The sequence below is a fragment of the Elephantulus edwardii genome, unplaced genomic scaffold (genome assembly GCF_000299155.1).
Source record: "Elephantulus edwardii isolate Elephantulus edwardi_28Jun2011 unplaced genomic scaffold, EleEdw1.0 scaffold00022, whole genome shotgun sequence".
Classification (NCBI taxonomy): Eukaryota; Metazoa; Chordata; class Mammalia; order Macroscelidea; family Macroscelididae; genus Elephantulus; species Elephantulus edwardii.
Genome location: NW_006399772.1, coordinates 6,194,904 through 6,214,258, shown reverse-complemented (window position 1 = coordinate 6,214,258; position 19,355 = coordinate 6,194,904). Strand labels below are relative to the sequence as shown.

The following is a 19,355-nucleotide window of genomic DNA, read 5'->3' as shown; positions in this document are numbered from 1 at the left end:
AGACTACTTGGACGTTAGACATTAGCATAGTACAATTTTATTTTCCCCACTGTCACATGTATACATTTAAAAAAAAAAACAAACAGAAACAACCATTGGAGCTGTCAATCCCAGGCGAGCAGAAATAGTAAATTAGCAGAAAAAATTACTGACACTAATGTGGTCGTTTTCCTCACTCCTTGGCTTGCCTGCATGAATGGTTCCAGCCGGGGCCTGGGGACTTGCCTTAGTTATGCCTTATTTCACTTGACCATTCTAGAGTTGTTGTGTCAGCCTGAACGAGAGCCCCCTGGGCCTGCCGGAGTGAGCACAGAAGTAGTAGGTTCCTCATACTCCTTGCAACCCCAGAAAGTTACACACTAGCTTCTGGCTTCCAGCAGAAGCAGTTGGCACGTTTTCTATCTACTTCCTCTTACTCCTTTCACGACATGCTGTGATCAAAGGAGACTATTTTTAAAAAGGCCTGTAGATATGTGATGCTATCACTTTCATACTCTTTTTTCTAAGTCACAGAAAAGTGTTGACTTGAGACAATAAAATTGTGTTAATCAGGAATAGTTAATGAAGATCATTAAAATGGGAGAAAAAAGGATTCTTCAGTTATTCCTTTTTAACTGAATGAAATATAATTGGTTGTGTCTCACAATTTTAGATTCTGCTTCTTTTTCACTACTGTATATTTTTAGTATTTAGCTAATGCAAGTTAAGGGTATTGAATCAAAGGCAAATACTGTTGCAAATAAAGTTAAGTAAAATATGTTTTCGTTTTCAGGAAGGACTAAGGATGCTTATTTCAAGAGATCTAGATTGTACCAATACTATGTACGTCCAGTTTTCACTTAGATTTATAGCAAAAGGTAAGCCATATTCACGGATCTGCATTTAATATTTTCCTTTAAGAAAATTCCCCATGAACAATTCCTCCTTCTCAAAGAAAGAATTAATTTGAGCCCAATAAATTGTGTTATATAGAAGAACTAACAGAAATTTATATACATAAATGTTTACAAATGTTCTCCTAGAATTAAAATTTATCCTAATATCAAAGTAGGAAACTCTGGTGGCCTAGTGGTAAGAAGCTGCGCTGCAATCCTGAAAGCACTCAGTTCGAATCCACCAACTGCTCCATGGGTGAGATGGGCAGTCTTCTCCCGTGCAATTGACTGCCTCTGCAAAACCCACTAGAGGGTCATCTGTGGGTCAGTTCTGACTCAATGGTCCACAACAACAATAGCAATATGATAGTAGGAAACTCTGGTGACACAAGTCATAGGAAGTTATGTTGAAAACCCAAAGGCCATAACTCTCTGGAGTTTTGAATCCACCAGCAGCTCCATAGAAGGAAGACGGGCAGTCTCCTCTTGAGTGATTTATAGTCTGGAATTTTAAATCCAATAGAGGATCCATTGCAGTAGGTGCTGACTCAGTGGCAGTGAATTTGAGTTTTGAATTTTCATATATAATAGGATAACTACTGTTGTGACAGTCCTCTGCTATATGGTCACACTAACTATATACCAGCTCTAGTAGGCATATACCGACTCTTTGGGAGTTAAAGTTATCCAACAGCCATTGAGTCTCACCCAAGAAAAGCCTGATTTTTAATTAATAAATTTTCTTTAAAAATAATAGTGTTTGGGACATAATGCTTTTTTGTTTGTATCCAATTTAAATGTTGACACTTTGTACGATTGATTCTGTAGAATCAAAACGTTTTGAGGTAATGTTTCTTAAATGAAACACAGAAAGGAAATACATATGCATATTGGAGTAGGGGAGGGGTTCTTGGGTGAGAAGCTAATATGTGGTGTATATTTTGAAATATAGTCATATCTCAGAAAGCCCCACCATCATCACTTAAGATGCTTTTCAAGCAACTTTGTGTTACAGGACACCTGTTGTTGTTATGTGCCGTCGAGTACAGGACACCTATGTAAATATAAATTGACTTGTGCTTTGATAAAGACCCCTGATGGTATAGGGCTTAATGCATCATCAGGCTGTTGACTAAAAGGTTAGTGGTACAAATTCACCATGCTGTCTGTGGGAGAAAGATGGGTTGTTTCCTGCTGTAAAATGTACAGCCTCGGAAAAACAATCGAGTGTCTCAAAAAATCAGAACTGACTCAGTGGCAGTAGGCTCAGTTTATGCATTGATGCCAAAATTGGTTAAGAACATACCATTTTCGCATTTTTATAACTTTTGTTTTGTGCCTCCTCTCTTCTTCCTAGGTACCCCAGAGAGGTCTCACTCCATTTTATTACAATTCTCCATCAATGGAGGCATCATCTGGCATCTGATGGACGAATTTTACTTCCCTCAAACAACCAATATACTCTTCATTAATGTTCCTTTGCCGTACACTGCCCAAACCAACGCCACAAGATTCAGGCTCTGGCAGCCCTACAATAATGGTAAAAATGCATGTGCTCTCCTGTGATCAGATCTCGCTGTGATGTGCTGGCTTGTTTGCTTCTAACGTGTGAAGGAAGTGTTTGTACAGCTAAGGGCTAAGTGGTTCGTAGCACACACAAGACTTGCTTCTCTTTGGATGAGCCTCAGTTAATATTTAACTTTATGTATGTTAATCACCTTTTTGTACTTGTCTAGTAAGTCTCTTAGTGGCATAAATAGAGCTGAACCCTGTTACAGAGCTAGGGCTTTTCGGAACCATCTAGCATTACCATAAGGCATTCATCAATCCAAACTACATGTCTGCTGAATTCATTGAGGGGTACACAGTTCTGCTGAATGTGACATTTCATTAGTGAAATAGGACAACAGTACAGTAAAATGGCATGACAAAGTGAGGGGGACTTAGACCAAACTAACCGTGACTTAGATCAGGTATTCTTCTCACATATAATTATGAAAATTATGTTCTTTCTCCAGTGGTAAGTTAAAATGAATGTATAATTTAATAGGGTTTTCAAATGGCTACAGAAAGTGATTGTGCAACTAGGTAACCTTTTATTGCTTTCTACATTTTCTATTAACTGCTTATTATAAAGGACCAGTCTTTACTAAATCATGCATTTAGTGGCCTAAGTAAGCACTGAGAAATCCCATTAAGTATATTCTTTGTTGAGGTATCACATAAATTGATAAGAAAAATATACAGTCATCTCTAAAATTTAACCTGAGTATTTCCTTTATAAAAAATAAGTCAAAGATAAGATTAACAATTTTCTTTTAATAGAAACAACCTTATCTTCCATAAACCCATTGTAAGTGCCCCAGGGGCATAGCAGCTTACATGTCGTACTGCTAATTAAATAACTGTTGTTATTATTGCTATTTTGTATCATTGAGTCAGAACTGACTCATGGCTGACCCTCCAACATAAATAGAACTGGAGGAGACTGCTTGTCTTTCTCCTGTGGAGCAGCTGGTACATTCAAATTGTGTCTTTGGATTGACAGCATAACTCCTTACCACTAGCCACCAGAGCCCCCTAACTGGAAAGTTAATGTTGTTGTGTGCCATCGAGTCGCAACCAATCACAGCTGACCCTCGAGCAGGTTTCCAGAGGCAGGAAATCGCACCGAAGGGGATTGCCCACTGTTCCCCAGTTGCAGCAGCTGGTGGATTCAAACCACATAGATAAGCTTGTGGATTCAAACCACATGCCCTTGTTGGGTTGGTAGCACAGCTCCTTAACACTACTAGGCCACCAGAGCTCCCTAACTGAAAAGCAAGTGGTTTGAAAAGGGTCACTCCGAGGATGAAAGAAGAAATCGTCTGTTTCCATTAAGCTTTACAGCCTTGGACAGTAATGGGGGTGGACGTTACCATGAGTCAGAATAGACAACACAGCTGTGAGTGTTGTCTACCCAGTGCTGCTGAGCCCTGTCCAGTGCACAATGATAGTAAAGGACACAGTAGAACTGCCCCATTGTTTCCAAAGGCTTTATTCTTTATGGAAGCTTTGTCATAACCTTCTCTCACAGATCCATGGGCAAGTTTGAACTGCCAGCCTTTTAGTTAGCCGCTGAGTTCTTAACCACTCTGCCACCCTAACTTTTTCAATCTTCCTTAATTATCCATTCAAAGTCTAAGAAGGAAGAGTAACTAGGTTCAAAATTCAGATGATCATTGTCTTAATGTTGTATTTCAGGTTCTCTTAAAGTATCATGTTTATGCAATCCTATTTACAGATCTTTCTAGAGTTCTCAAAGCTGCACTGAAAGTAGAGATCACTGAAGCAGTAGTGAAGGGTAATCTGATGTCACTGCTCACCATTAGTCCTGCCCCCTGGCTTCAAGTTCAAGCCAAAAAGCACTTTGTAAATACAGCCTCGGTTTTACCCTTCTTACCAACTTTTATACCAGTATCTTCAAAACCCTAACCTAAGCCACCAAAGCAAATTCATTTTCAACTTAAAGGCTGATTTCACAAGTTTTCTACTGTTGCCACCTATCTTCGAATAAATGGAACCAAACTTGTGTTAGAACACATGCAGTACTTTCTGTATGCACTTTTTATCAGTCAGAGAAAGTATGCATAAGGTTGGCCTAGTGGTAAGAAGCTGTGCTGCAATCTCAAAGGCATGCAATTCGAATCTACCAGCTATTCTGCAGGAGAAGGATAAGAAGTCTCTCCATGCGATTTAATACTTGTGAAAATTTACCAGAGGGCCAGTAATGGGTCAGTTTCAACTTGGTGGTACTCAACAATAACAATAACTAGGGTAATGTTACAGTATCCATGGTCCTCTGCCTTGTTGCCTGAAGCATGATTTGAAGAAGTCATAGATTGGCAAAAAAAAAAAAGTCATGTGTTGGTCCTTGAGTGGCCAAGTTCACGCACCTCTTTGGTCCTAACATCACAGGCTTCCCACCCTGTCCTCACAGGTGCAGTGACCTTGCAGGTCCTGTCATATCACTAGAAAAACAACTGCCGTGCAGGCTCTCCCGCTTCCTGGTGGCTGTGCAGGCCTCCGGGACTCGCTGGCTGTCACAGTTTTCTGAAATTAAAGAGGCTGTTCTGCAGTCTGTCAGATTTTTTCATGGTTGCAAGCTTCATTTTTCACACTTTAATCACAGTAAATACTGTTATGCATTTTTTTTGTTTCTTGTTTCTTGGCTGGCAAGCGTATGTCTAAACTGTTGTTTCGGAGTTCCTTATGTCCTTTACTTTCTTCCAATGAGCAGAAATGCCCAGCTGATTTTCATCATTCATAAAATGTGCTTCATCCAAACATGCTTTAGGTAAGAAAGAAGAAATCTGGATTGTTGATGACTTCATTATCGATGGAAATAATCTGAACAACCCTGTGATGCTCCTGGATACGTTTGACTTTGGACCCAGAGAAGACAATTGGTTTTTCTATCCTGGTGGGAACATTGGTCTTTATTGCCCATACTCTTCAAAGGGAGCCCCGTAAGTGTTTGGTTAAGAGACTGAAAAGCAAGCCACTGCTCGATACAAACCATTTCTGCATAAATGAATAACATCTTGTCTTTCTTGAATATCAGTGAGGAAGATTCTGCCATGGTGTTTGTTTCAAATGAGATTGGTGAGCATTCCATTACCACCCGGGACCTGAATGTGAATGAGAACACCATCATCCAATTTGAGGTACAACTCTGTCCTATTACATATACTTTCAAGGTGTATTGTGAACAAAACTTAAGAAAGAAGAAAGAAATATCAGACATTTGTTAACTATGTCTTGGGAAATATCTTGCGTTCTGACTCCCATTTTTGTGCAAAGACATAAGCTATTCTGACTTAATAATTCAATTTTATTATCTGGATAGAACTTCTCCACCAATTGTGTTGTTGTTGTTGTTGTTGTTGTTGTTGTTGTTACGTGCCATCAAGTTTCCTGTGACCCATAGAGACACCATAGCTCTGAACCCTTGCTTGTCCTGTGCCAGTCTCACTAATTCCGACACACCAATCCCCATTGCCCCAGTTACTGTATCAATCCATCTCATCTGGGGTCTTCCTCTCCTGCACTATTCCTTCACCCTTCCGAGCATGATGTCCTTCTCCAACGACCAGTTTCTTTTGGCCATATGCACAAAGTATGTGATAACGGAGCTTCAAAATTGTAGTCTCCAAGGAGAAACTTGGTTTCATCTTCACCAAGACAGACCTAATTGTTTTCTTGGCAGCCATGGTATGTTCAAGACTCTTCTCTAGCATCACAATTCAAAAGCATTGCGTTCTTCTTCCATCATCCTTAGTCATTGTTCAGCTCTGATTCATAGGAAGTAATTGCAAAGACTATGGCCTGAATGAGGCCAATTGTGTTATCAAGGTTTATTTCTGAATTTTTTTCTTTATTTACAGCATAATTTCTTTGCCTAATGCAATGAGATATTACTGAAATAAATTCTTTCCAACAGTATAAAAATTAAAAAGACCATGCTATCCTAGTGATGCATGCACATGAGGTTGTCATGAGTTAGAAATGACTTATTGGCAACAACAACAGTGAAATAATGTTACTTAAGTTCCAAGTCCATATAATTATAGTCATGTCAGCACATTGAAGTATATATGTAAATTATATGATATGTATATCATCATATTATAGATTTTTCAAATTAATGGTATGACTCTGGGTTTATTTTTTAGAGATCAAATTAATAATGTGTAGAAGAAACTTTTATGTATTTCATACACTTGGGTGGAATCAGCAGAACCAGACATTTAGCATGTTCAATGGTGTTGACCTCAGAAGACACTTGTTTCATATCTGAGTTCTTATTTGAAATAGTGCCTAATTACAGCAATAAAAATAAAGAGAGCTCTTGTGGCTTAGTGATAAGACATTGCACTGCCAACCCAAGGGCACAAAGTTCAAATCCACCATCTGTTCCACAGAAGTATGGGCAGTCTCTTCTGTACAGTGTACTGCCTCTGAAAACCTTCTGGTGGGTCAGCTATGAATCACTTCTGACTTGATTGCACATAACAGCAACAACATTGACAAAAACTCAGTTTTAAATATTTGTTTTAGAGTAACTTCCTTTATCCTCTAAATTAGAATTTCTTCTTGCATCTCAAAAGTCAGAGGCCAAGTTATACAGTACTGGCGAAGTTTTTGTGTATCCATTTTAAACTTTCTGCTATATGTTCAAATTTTATTTCACATGTTAAAATGTTCACTAAAGGTAGTATATCTTTGACTCCTTAAAAATGGCCTGTGATAAAAATAGCCAGATAGATATAAGTACTTGATATTGAAAAATGCATCAAATGTTGATAATCTACTTAGAAGAAGACAAGAACAGAAGCTCATCAAAACACGATAGACTCTATATGGGTAGGTGTGTATGGAGGTGTGTGTGTGTGTGTGCATGTGTGTGTATGGAGGTGTGTGTGTGAATGTGTGTGTGGAGGTGTGTGTGTGCGTGTGTACACCTGGTTGCTGTCATGGCAAGAAAATGGTCATTTTGGTTGGGTGGGGAAGGCATAGAATAACAATGCATTTATTTAGCAAGCTTTTAATTTAATTTATTTACAATTAGAAAAGAGTAGAGTGGTGGTTTCTCTAAGTAATTACATTAGGTTTGAGAATCCTCTTTCTAGAAGCCAGAGAAATAGTGTCCATAGAACATATTTTGTTTTAAAGTGAATAAGTATTGAAGGTTTCTCCAAGTATGAAACTTTTGAAGTACTTAGAAGGTGTCACCAGAATAAAAATAGAAGGTGTCCAGATGTAACAGAATGAGGGGGAAACTAACTGCTTAGGAAAATCGTTTCTTTTCATTACAGTTTGTTCCTCATGGCTACAAAAGGTAAAATTTAGAATTCTGCCCCAGACTCTGCCTTTCCTAGTTCCTAGTATTTTATAAAATGGGAGAAAATAAATTTTTCATACTATCCTTTGAGGTTCTTTATGAAAAATTATTATTTGAAGGTAATATGCCAGATTGGTTAGGTGAAAACAGAATTAGAGTGTTAAATATTTCACCAAGACAGTTCCCAGGAAAAGGGATGCTGGAAACATAACGCAGTACCCAGTCATTTCAAGGCTCGTTGCTCCGATGTCATCAGTGCCTTTTTTTTTTTTCTCTTTTTCCTCCAAGATCAATGTTGGGTGCTCCACTGACAGCTCATCTGCTGATCCGGTCAGACTGGAATTTTCAAGGGACTTTGGGGCGACCTGGCATCTGCTGCTCCCCCTCTGCTACCACAGCAGCAGCCACATCAGCTCCTTGTGTTCCACGGAGCATCACCCCAGCAGCACCTACTATGCGGGCACCACCCAGGGCTGGAGGAGAGAGGTGGTGCACTTCGGCAAGCTGCACCTGTGCGGGTGAGCATCGTACTGTACCGGGCTCTCTGTGGGCCACTTTCTCCTTCAAACCATCATGGGCTTTTCACCCCACATTTCTTCTTCAGTTCTCCATTGAAGCAGATCAATGTGCATTTACAGATGGACGACACCGAGCCTGACAGAAGTACTGATTTAGAGTTTAGAGATCGATTGAAAATGCACATGATAGAGCACAGCCTGTCGTGATGCTTGTGTCCAGATGGGTCTGATGTTAGATCAATCAGGAAGTTTTCCCCTAAGGTTTCCTCCCACCTCCATGTCATAGTATAAACGCAGTTAGGATGTTCTGACTTGGGAAAGCCTACCTGTGTCTGTCCTGCAGGGAGAGAGTTCTTACAGAGCAGAGCCGCCTGCAGAATATTCCCGTTGTCTCAGAAAAACACTGCTAGCATTTCCCCCCCAGGCATTCCTGCATTTCCACCCTCTGTTGGCATTCACTTTACATATATTTGACTCTTCTGTTGAAAAGCTATTTGGAGATAAAGGACTTCAGCTCTAATAGAAATGAAATGGAAACCATAGTTCAAAAAATAAAAGTATTAATAGAAGTGAACAAAGAGAGGAAGTCAACAGACTGTCTCAGAATTTTGTTTCTTCTCTCAGAATAAAGAACTTACTCTTTCAAAGTATGTCAAAAAAGAAAAAAAAGATGAAAAAGGAACTAATATATTTTCAAAATGGAATACATTATATCCCTGATGTGAAAGTGAGCATAATTAAAAGTCTTGAGTCTTCAAGCAAAACTACCTAGTACTTTTCCAAAAGCGTGAAAGTGAATTTTCCAAAGTCTTCATGCTCTTTGACAAATTCCAGTCACTCATCATCCCGTCAATGTGCTTTTTATAATCTAGTTGCTAAAGGCTTCACTGTTTTATGCCATTGAATGTGTCACTTATTTATCCTTTAATTACATCAGGATATTATTCTTCCAGACTACCCAAATACTTAAGAAAATAAGCATTCCATCATGCGAGGAAAGATGGAGTGTCAGCGAAGGAGAGGAAGACTCCCAGTGAGATGGACTGACAGTGTCTTCAGCAGTGTACTCTAGACAGGACTGGGTTCAGATTAATGGTCCATAGCGTCTCTGTGAATTGTACTTGACTCCAAGGCACCCAGCAACAACAGCAAAGCAAAATGTCATCAAGATTCTTTAGAAGTGATGGCCAGAGAGGGAGAAGAGTCCCTGGAGACTGTAACAGTAGATACAACTGATGGCTTAGACAACTCGAGTTCAAGACTCTGGCAGTGGAAAATGGCTCAGGGGATAAACGGTATCCAAAATGAGTTGTGTTATTTAATATGACTGGCCATTAGGAAGATACTGAGGAGTTTCATAGACTGGGAAAGTGTGAAGACCTCAATAAGAGGAATTTATTCATTTTATTTTTACCATTAATATCACCTATCAGCATGTTATTGGCTATAGCTCTTAATTCCAATTTACCATCTTTTCGCGTCTGAACCAATAAGCCATAGTCAGAACTAAGTCTTAGAACAGAATCATAGCTGCTAAAAGCCCACATTTGTGGATGTATCCAAAAGTGGGAAAAGCCAGGACTGCCAACCTCATGGGCAGCTGTTGTCAGAATATTCCACTGAACTTCATCTTGGCATTGCTGAAAAACTCCAAGTTTTTGCTTTAGTGGTACCTCTAATCACTTCCAAGGGAGCTTTGTTGGCCTTATCAGTAGAGAGAGTTGCACTGCCAAACCCAAGGTTGGAGGTTCAAATCCACTAGCTGCTCCCTGGGGTGGGGGTGGGAAAATGCACAGTCTCTTCCTGTGCAATTTACAGCTTCTGGAAAACCTACTGGAAGGTCAGGTATGAGTCAATTTCGACTTGACAGCAATGAGTTTGAGGAGTTCTGTTTTGTTTTGTTTTGTTTTTCTTTCATCCCCTCAAACTAAGAATTAAATGAAATTAATCCTAAAGTCAGAATGTAGTTGATTATATAAGTTGTTTTGACAACTAAGGCTTGCTCTAAGCCATTCTCCACATGGAAATCATCCTATCTAAAAGAATGAAATAAGGTCACAAAGATCTATCATTCTGAGGAACTGAGTGCAGGCCCCCTGCCCCAGGGCAGTGTTCCCATATCATGGTGATCACTTTGCTTCGCATTTGGCAACATTAATCATGCTGGGTTTACACATAAGGTATGGCATTATATTTGGGGGATTTTAAAGAGAAATACCAATATTTACGGTTTCACATAATCTTTAAATGACTCAGCTGCACTGCATTACTATGAATCAGAACTGACCCACTTACATTTAACAAAAGTATATAGATCAACACATTGTGTTGGATTTCTATTTAAAATATAACTCCCCTTCCATTTAAGAACAAAATTTATACCCGTTTACAGAACTTAGGCGGTCGTTTATATTCCATGTCAGTTATAGTCCATTCCTTTTCTTTTTTTTTTCCCCTGTGAAAAGTAAGTAAATGTGTGAAGACAGAATGCCAACTCTCAAACTGGTATAAACCTACCTTTCATGTGGCCTTCACACATTTCTGTGAAGAGAAGAATTTGCCTTCACAATGTTGTCTAGTCCTTGTTTTAAGAAAAGAATTAGCACTTGTCTTTAGACTCATGCAGGAATGAATTGCTGGAAGGCAAAAGTTAAATTTTCTCCAACTCAGTGAACCATTCTTTGGTTTGCATTCAACATGGTACATAATAATGGTACAAATGCCAAATTCTAAACTCTATAACCCATGTTTAAATTATCCTTTCTGCATACTTGGAGACACTACGTCCTCAAAGAAGTTGATTTCATTTTCCTCTGCAGAAATGGCCTTTTTTTTTCCTAGCCTCCATGTACAGCATCAATATCGAGTTCCCATTTCATTTTATTCACACCACCTTTGTTTTCCTTTTAGTCTAGAGTCTTTTGGTCTTGAAAACTTCCTAATTGTTTTTGCTTTATGGAGTTTCATAATGAGTCAACCCAAACCCCTTTATAAGGAAAGCAGTGTTGTGTGCTTGAAATTTTAAGTTTATGTTTAAGAAACAGATCCTTTTGAATACCGCTGGCTTGGGAGAACAGATGCTGACATTCACCAGGGGAGAGTGGCAGGGAAGTTTTTCTCAAAATACGATTTTAGCAGAAAGGAGCCATCGTGAAGCCAAACCCTTCAAACCATTTATCAGTGCTTGCAGTTTCCGTGTCAAAGCAGGTGAACAATAATAAATATCCAACCAAGGTGGTTCATTTGTATTCAGAACATTTGAATAAATAAGAAGTTCAAAAACACCCATGTAGGCTTTTGTTCAAAGGAAAACTCCAGCCATTTCTCTCAGCTCAGCAGTCTGAAAGTTCAAAAGGTAAGAAATGCTTCTTGCCAAGACTAAGCTCTGTCAAGTATTCGAATATAAAGTTTAATTGTGAACTGGCATTTTGGGGACAGTTTAATGTAGTTGGAATCTTGTTATAAACAGCAGATTTAGGGTTAAAATTATATATGAAAATTTGACTTCCCGTAAAGTTTAGGACCCTAACAAATACACTTCCCTCCCACCATCTACCACTGCCGTAGCACTTGACTTCTGATTTCTGTTTCTCAAGTGAAATAATTTTCTAAATTTGGTATATATGAGAATTGATGTTGGGAAGATTCCCAGGGAATAGAATTAAATGGATATGCCATCTTTTTCGCTGCCCCCTTTGAAGAATATTCATCTTCTTTGGACTTCATTTATAGATGATACAATATATGAAGCAATGGATGGACAGGTACGCAGACTGTTACCAACACAAAGGTACATACTTGGAATATGCAATTGCTCTATGGGAGAAAGATGGGCAATCTCCTCCCAGAAGATTTACAGCTTCTGAAAACCTGATGGAGGGCCAACTTTGAATTGGTTTTCAATGCAATGCCACATAACAACAACAGTCCAGAAATTATTTCCAAAGAAATACCTGTGGTCAACAATTTCACAGGAAAATTCATTTAACATTTAAAAAGAAATTTTTTTTCAAAATAAATAAGAGATATTTAACTAAAAATAAATCCTCTTTTTATCATTGTTTTTCTTAAAATGCATCATGTGACTCTCTCTATTGTTAATAGGATAAAACTCAGTTTGGTTCCTCTGGCCTTTCATAGCCAGTTCCATCCGACAGGCATTTAGGGCGCATGTATCTGGTGTTGGACACCATCAGCATATAAACAAAGAAGAGCTGAATATGGGCCTGTGGGAGCTTACAACTCATAGAAGAGATAAACAGACACATTTTTTAAATTATTGTTTGTGATAAGCATACTAATTTTACCACATTCATCAGCTAAATAGTATAAATGAGATACGTGGGCGGGAGACAAAAGACTGGGAGTCTATGGTTAGCGTAGATGGTTAAGTACTCAGCCACTAGCCAAAATGTTGGTAGTTCAGTCCCACCCAGAAGTACCTCAGAAAACAGACCTGAAGAACTAGGGTTTCAAACTGCATGGAATAATTCTGCCCTATACACGTGGGGTTGCCATGAGACAGAATCAAAGACAAGTAACATAACATTAATTAAATAATAGCAATGGGGAAAGCTTTACCAAAGAAATAAATTCTAAAGAATGTCATAGTATCAGGTGGACTTAGGAATGGGAAACCCATGTTAGAAGCATTAACCTTATTTTCAAAATCCTCAAGGTTGAGGAATGAATGGCATGTGTGTCCCTGAAATGGCAAATTGTGGAGAGCTCTGGTGGCCTAGTGGCAAGGAACTGCAACTACAATCCCAGAGGCGTACGGTTCGAACCCACCAGATGCTCTGCCGGGGAAGGAGGGACAATCTCCTCCTGTACCAGTCAGATCTGACTTGACGGTACATGCACACAAAAAAAATTAAAAAAATAAGAAATGGCAAATTGTTGCTGCATATTAAATACGGTGCAGACATGTCTCTTTTCATTGCTCATTGCACACATATGGTTATTTTGCATATGCTCTGATTATTAGCTATTTAAATACTTATACCTGTTTTCCAGATCTGTGCGTTTCAGATGGTACCAAGGATTTTACCCTGCTGGCTCTCAGCCTGTGACATGGGCCATTGACAATGTCTATGTTGGTCCCCAATGTGAAGAGATGTGTAATGGCCATGGGAGTTGTATCAATGGAACCAAGTGTATATGTGATCCCGGCTATTCAGGCCCAACGTGTAAAATAAGCACCAAAAATCCTGATTTTCTCAAAGATGATTTTGAAGGTAAATTGTTTTCCATCAAGCCTACATTAATGTTACAAAAAAACTTAGATGTTAAATACAACTTGTAACAGAAGTAACTGAGAAGTTCTGAAATACTTTGTTATTTGTCATTACAATTGGGACCACTCAAGTCTTCATGTAGCCTGAGTTTTACAGAACTCTGCTTTTGAAATGAATAAGGTCTTTTTTTAAAATTTATTATTAATTTCAGTAAAAATTTACAGAGACTTTGGATTTCCATTCATTCATTGTTGCACTTTTCTGCCCTCTCCCCTAGTACACTACCGTCTTAGAAAAGTAAAACAAAAATTCTTTCATTGTTTTACAAACTTTCCCCTAGATCCAGTCCACCATGTGACCTTCGCTCTAGACTCCTGTTATGACAAAAATACCTAATCAATAGCCTTTTAAACAGTTTTCTCCCTCATCTGTTTCAATGCAGTGCACATTATTGAACCCATCTTCTCAGTTTCTCCCCAACCCCAAAGTCAGTCCTGCTTTACAACAGTGGCACCGTGCAGTATTTGTCCTTTTGTGACTGAGATACTTCACTCAGCATAATGTCCTCCAGAGTCACCTATTTTGAATAATATTGCATGCGTTCCTTGTTTTTCAATGCAGCGTAGTATTCCATTGTGTGAATATTCCACAGCTTCTCTCTCCATTCATTTGTTGATGGGCACTTAGGTTGTTTCCAACTCCTTGCTATTGTGAACAAAGCCACAATAAACATGGATGTGCCATGAATAAGGTCTTAATTGAGAAAAATGAAGGCTATTTTCAGTGCTTTTTCTACCACATGAAATTTCTAATTATAATTTTAGAAGAGGGTCCAACAGTCCAGAAATAAAAATTCTTGTTATTGTTTTGCCATCAACTTATTAAGCAACCTCTCATCACTTTCTGTATCTTGGTTTTACACCTAGAATTATTGTCATTATGTATGAAGATAATGTTGCAACATAGGAAAAAATGTCTGTGAAGTACTGATTGATAAAAGATTTTATTTTCCTATACACTCTGATCAAACGGTGGAAAGTATTTTCATAAAGATGTGTAAACATAATAACTATATGTAAAAAATGTTATATTGATGGTTTTAAGATACATTTGAAAACAAGATCTAACTAAGTATCTAGAGAGATCTAAGAACTGTTTTTAAGAGAATAATAGGATATATAAAATTACATTGATTACATTGTTTTTCCTAAAATATTCTTACTAGGTTATACTCTCTTCCCATTAATAAGGATAGAGAGAAGAGGCTAGTAGAAGACCACCACTTTTAACTTCTCACTAGCTCTCTTCTTGAGCTGAGCAATTCCCTTTTTCTAAGTGTGGAAGAGCAGAAAAAAAGAACTCATAAATATGAAGAGAAAACCTCTTCTCCTATTATGTGCACCCTTAAATTATGCCAGCCAAAGTTAAACAGTTCAAAGAAATTAAAATATGAAAGGGCTCACTATACTAAAGCTTATGAAGCCAAATTTATGACTTGATGTTTAAAGCTTACATTTACCATGTTGTTGAGGTCATTGATAAGCCACAATTTCTGCTTTCTTCAGGTCAACTAGAATCAGATAGATTCCTATTAATGAGCGGTGGGAAACCATCTCGGAAGTGTGGCATCCTTTCCAGTGGAAACAACCTGTTTTTCAATGAAGATGGCCTGCGCATGTTGATGACACGTGACCTGGATTTATCACTAGCAAGGTAATCATGGTTAAATGCTTCTGAGAAACCACATTGCAATATGTAGAAGCAGAACATAATGAAATCAGGAAGAGGCAGAGGCGGCTCAAGGACACAGCCTTCTGTTGGAAAAGCTGAGCCTCTTTCCCTTCAAAGACTCCATTAAAGCACAATTTACATAAGCTACACTCCTGAATGGGAGGGCCCTGTGCAGTGACTAGATGAGGAATGAAGCACAGCTAAACACAGAAGTTACGTCTTGTGTTGTACAAGGTTGTAACTGGGAAATGACAGTGTTTAACTTGTTTACTTGAACGTTGAAAAAACGATGTTGCATCTTCTTTATCCACTTTATCCAAAACATTGTTCAGCACCACTTAAACTACAAAGAGGACTCTTTGCATTCATTATAATGTACTTAATAGAAAGCTTGGTTAAAAAAGTACAGCACATCTTCAAGTCATTCACAATCATATTTATCTCCACGAACAATTTAAGTTACAATCACTTGAAGTGCAGCTTGGTTCTTTAGAAGAGTTTCCAGTGATTTACTGAATTGAGCACAGTCACTCAGAAACAAACATTTTAAACTGGCTCAGAGGATTATGTCCTGTCAAAATGTGTATCCCTTGATCATTTGATGAGCCAAAAACTTAACAAGAAAAATAAAAAAAGGCAGTTTAACATGTGTAAAATGGAACCCTGACCTACTTTTACAAGTGAACAGAGAAATCATGTTTTTGTTTTTAAATATTTCAGAGTGTCTTAAAATGCGTCTTAGCATATTTAGCTGCTTCTTTCTCTTAAATCTTGCATTTATTGGACCATAAATTTGATCCTGCTTTATAGGAAGTACAGTTCTAAGAGATGATAGGTTTATAGTTATGAAAAGCAAAATTTTATTTATCCCTGTACCATTTTCATGCACATGGTTTAATCTGATGCTTTTTAGTTCATATTTCCATTGGAAGTTGAATTTTCTGATTTAGAAATTATTCTGTTTTACCCTATAAATAATTCTGGTGTGGTTTATCTATCACTGGATTAATATATATGCATTTTTCCAATAGAGTGAGCAATATGTTAAAAGATTTTCACTGTGAATAATTACGATTTTTTTTAAATGGAAATGTACCTATAGACACCAATTTCATATTTTTTCCCCCACTAATCCAATGGTGAAAACTTCATTATTTATCTCTTTTCAGTAGCATGCTGTGTGGGATTTGCATATATTGACCTCAAAATGCTCCATGTAAAATCCCAATTTTCTCAGGGTCAGGAGATAAGTGAATGCTCAGGTAATGGGTCTGGGAGGAATTCATGAAAAATCTATAGTTTTCTATATGGTACTGATAACCTTTGTTATGAGCTCTAATACATCTCACATGCTCAATATGCATACATTATTTGGTATCAATACTGGGTTGCACATGAAATTTATTCTGCATTAAAAGTTAGCACAGCAGCCAGACCAGACACTAGGGCCTTGCCTGCCAAAGATAACATGTGAGCCAGCTTTCTTTGGCACCCCAGCTGGTTACTGCTGCTCTGTCCACCTCACTGCCAGCTGGGAAGGCTGCCACTGGCTGGTCGCCACAGTACTTGATGGCCAGCATCATCTGTCCCCAGCCCCAGCAGCAGTCAGAAGCTGGCAAACCCACTACCAACATCCCACATTCATGCTCTCCTGTCTCTCCTCCCCCAAAAACACAGGGGTAGAAAACAACCCCACAGAAAAGAGGCCTGGCTTGACACACCTCTCCCAAGAAGTCTAACCTTTTTACAGAGAAGTGATACAACTAGTGAATTTAAATGTGTCCCTCTAAACCAGTGGCATGAGGTGGAAAAAATATTGGTAAAATCTGAAGAGGATGATTGTACCAATTACATGTTGACACTTACATTCTTCCAGTTTCAAACACTAAGGACAAGACTCCAAAACTATCTTAAAAAGATAACAATATATATTGTCAAACGTTGACTGACTCCTTCCCATCTCTGTGTAGGATAATTAGAGGATGTAGTCCTTTCACTCCCCTCAGATCCCATGAGCAGAAATGCCAAGATATTAATTTGGATACGGAATTCTTTTTTTCAACTTCACATTTTATTAACTACCTTTCACATTAGGGAGGGAACTCGGGCTTTGAAATTGTTAGTTTGCACATTCATCAGCTCATATTCATTAAAGCCTTGCCTTCGCCCATATTATCCTGTGTGTTTGCCTCTTGCTAATGATGTGGGTTTCTCAGGGAAGTAAATCTACAGTCCGTTTTGCTTATCTCAGGTTTGTGCAGTTCTTCATGAGACTGGGATGTGGTAAAGGTGTTCCCGACCCCAGAAGTCAGCCTGTACTTCTACAGTACTCGCTCAATGGTGGGCTCTCATGGAGTCTCCTTCAAGAGTTCCTCTTCAGCAATTCCAGCAACGTGGGCAGGTACATTGCCTTGGAGATACCCATGAAAGCCCGTTCCAGTTCTACTCGACTCCGTTGGTGGCAGCCATCTGAAAATGGACACTTTTACAGCCCTTGGGTTATTGATCAGGTCAGTCTATTCAAGATTTAATGATTTCAGTTTTATCAGTTAAACTGACTATGACCTTAAATAATATTTGGTCCAGTCCTCTGGTTCAGCAAAGGAAATCCAGAAAGGACAGTTGAGTTACTCACCCAAGGGCACACAACTCAATTAAACACGGTGTTTCGGTTCCTCTCGTTCTCTCTTCAATTGTGTGATCCTATAAAAACAAATTATACAACAGAAGGCATAGGTCCTGTTCATTGAGGACTCTGCCATATGGGTAGAGCCACTTTATTAAGCATGATATGAGGTTATAATTCTCTGAGCAGGAAAATGTGCAAATTAGCATTGGCTGAGCAAACACTAGTTCCCCAATCCCCCCCCCTTTTTTTGCCTTTGAAGGAAAAAAATTATAAATCTCCCCAACACTCCTTTATGGACTGTTCTGAAGGATCTTCATACATAATCAAATGTGCATCAAACAGAACTCAACCTACCAACAAACAGTAGGGTCCAACCAAAGATTTGGAACGGAAATGCCATAGGGTGCAAATGTTCTTAGATGGAGAATTTGACATGAAAAATAACCTTGTATAAGCCAACCTTTGCTTTCCCAGCTTTGGTGTATGAGGTTTCCAGAGGCACAATTTGGCCCATGAAGTCTGTGAATGGCTTTGTCAATCCTTTGATTTGTTTTCGGTACCTTCTTGCCAGATGGGCAAGCGTAAAAAAGAGCATTCTGAAACGTCCTCTAACATTATGCTTGTCATATAATGCCAGCTCTGAGCAGGCTGACAGATGAAAACAAACAAACAAGACTGAATTTTCCTGGATCTTAAAAATCAAGATTCTTTTCCTTTTTTCCTTTTAAATACATTTCAGATACTTATTGGAGGAAATATTTCTGGAAATACAGTTTTGGAAGATGATTTTACGACTCTGGATAGTAGAAAATGGCTGCTTCACCCTGGAGGCACCAAGATGCCTGTGTGTGGTTCTACTGGCGATGCCCTGGTCTTCATTGAAAAGGCCAGCACACGGTACTTGGTCACCACGGACATTGCTGTGAATGAGGATTCGTTCCTACAGATCGATTTTGCCGCATCCTGCTCTGTCACAGATTCTTGCTATGGTAAGTGTGTGCTGACTTGGGGGGCTTGGGGGGGGTGTGGGGGGGCAAGACACACATGGCTCCCTCTGTAGAAAGGCTCTCTGCCCCGGCTAAGGCCCTGAGCACAGTGCAGGTGTTTGTCCAGTCACACCACCCCTGTATTCTTGACCATATCATATGTCAATTTTAACATATCAGAATGTAAGTTTCATGTTTAACACGTTGCTGCACATTTTTGAATTGACAGTTGACAACCGTGCTTAGAAACACATTCCCCCTCACCCCACCCCCATGTATTACCATCATTTGCGGCAACATGTTAAGCATCTGTCCACAAAGGTTTCCTTGACAAAGTAAATAACAATCCCTAATTTTATCCTTTTTTGTTAAGTCTATATAATATATTTTTTCAGTATCACATTTAACTAGGGGTGATAGAAATAGAATTGACACCTTTGAGCTGTGGTGCTGGAGAAGAGTGTTGATTGTACCATGGACTGCTAGGAGAACAAAC

The 19,355-nt window shown here is 38.8% G+C and overlaps 1 protein-coding gene across 2 annotated transcripts in view; it reads left to right on the top strand.

Moving 5' to 3' along the window:
• RELN (reelin) overlaps positions 1–19,355 on the top strand; it is a 633,193-nt gene that overhangs the window by 525,316 nt on the left and 88,522 nt on the right. For both annotated transcript variants that reach the window (XM_006882611.1, XM_006882610.1), the window contains exons 37-45: positions 773–857; positions 2,233–2,415; positions 5,212–5,383; positions 5,479–5,581; positions 8,047–8,276; positions 13,293–13,513; positions 15,079–15,226; positions 17,496–17,754; positions 18,613–18,862. In XM_006882611.1, the coding sequence (XP_006882673.1) occupies positions 773–857; positions 2,233–2,415; positions 5,212–5,383; positions 5,479–5,581; positions 8,047–8,276; positions 13,293–13,513; positions 15,079–15,226; positions 17,496–17,754; positions 18,613–18,862 (1,651 nt within the window). The remainder of the gene's footprint in view (positions 1–772; positions 858–2,232; positions 2,416–5,211; positions 5,384–5,478; positions 5,582–8,046; positions 8,277–13,292; positions 13,514–15,078; positions 15,227–17,495; positions 17,755–18,612; positions 18,863–19,355) is intronic.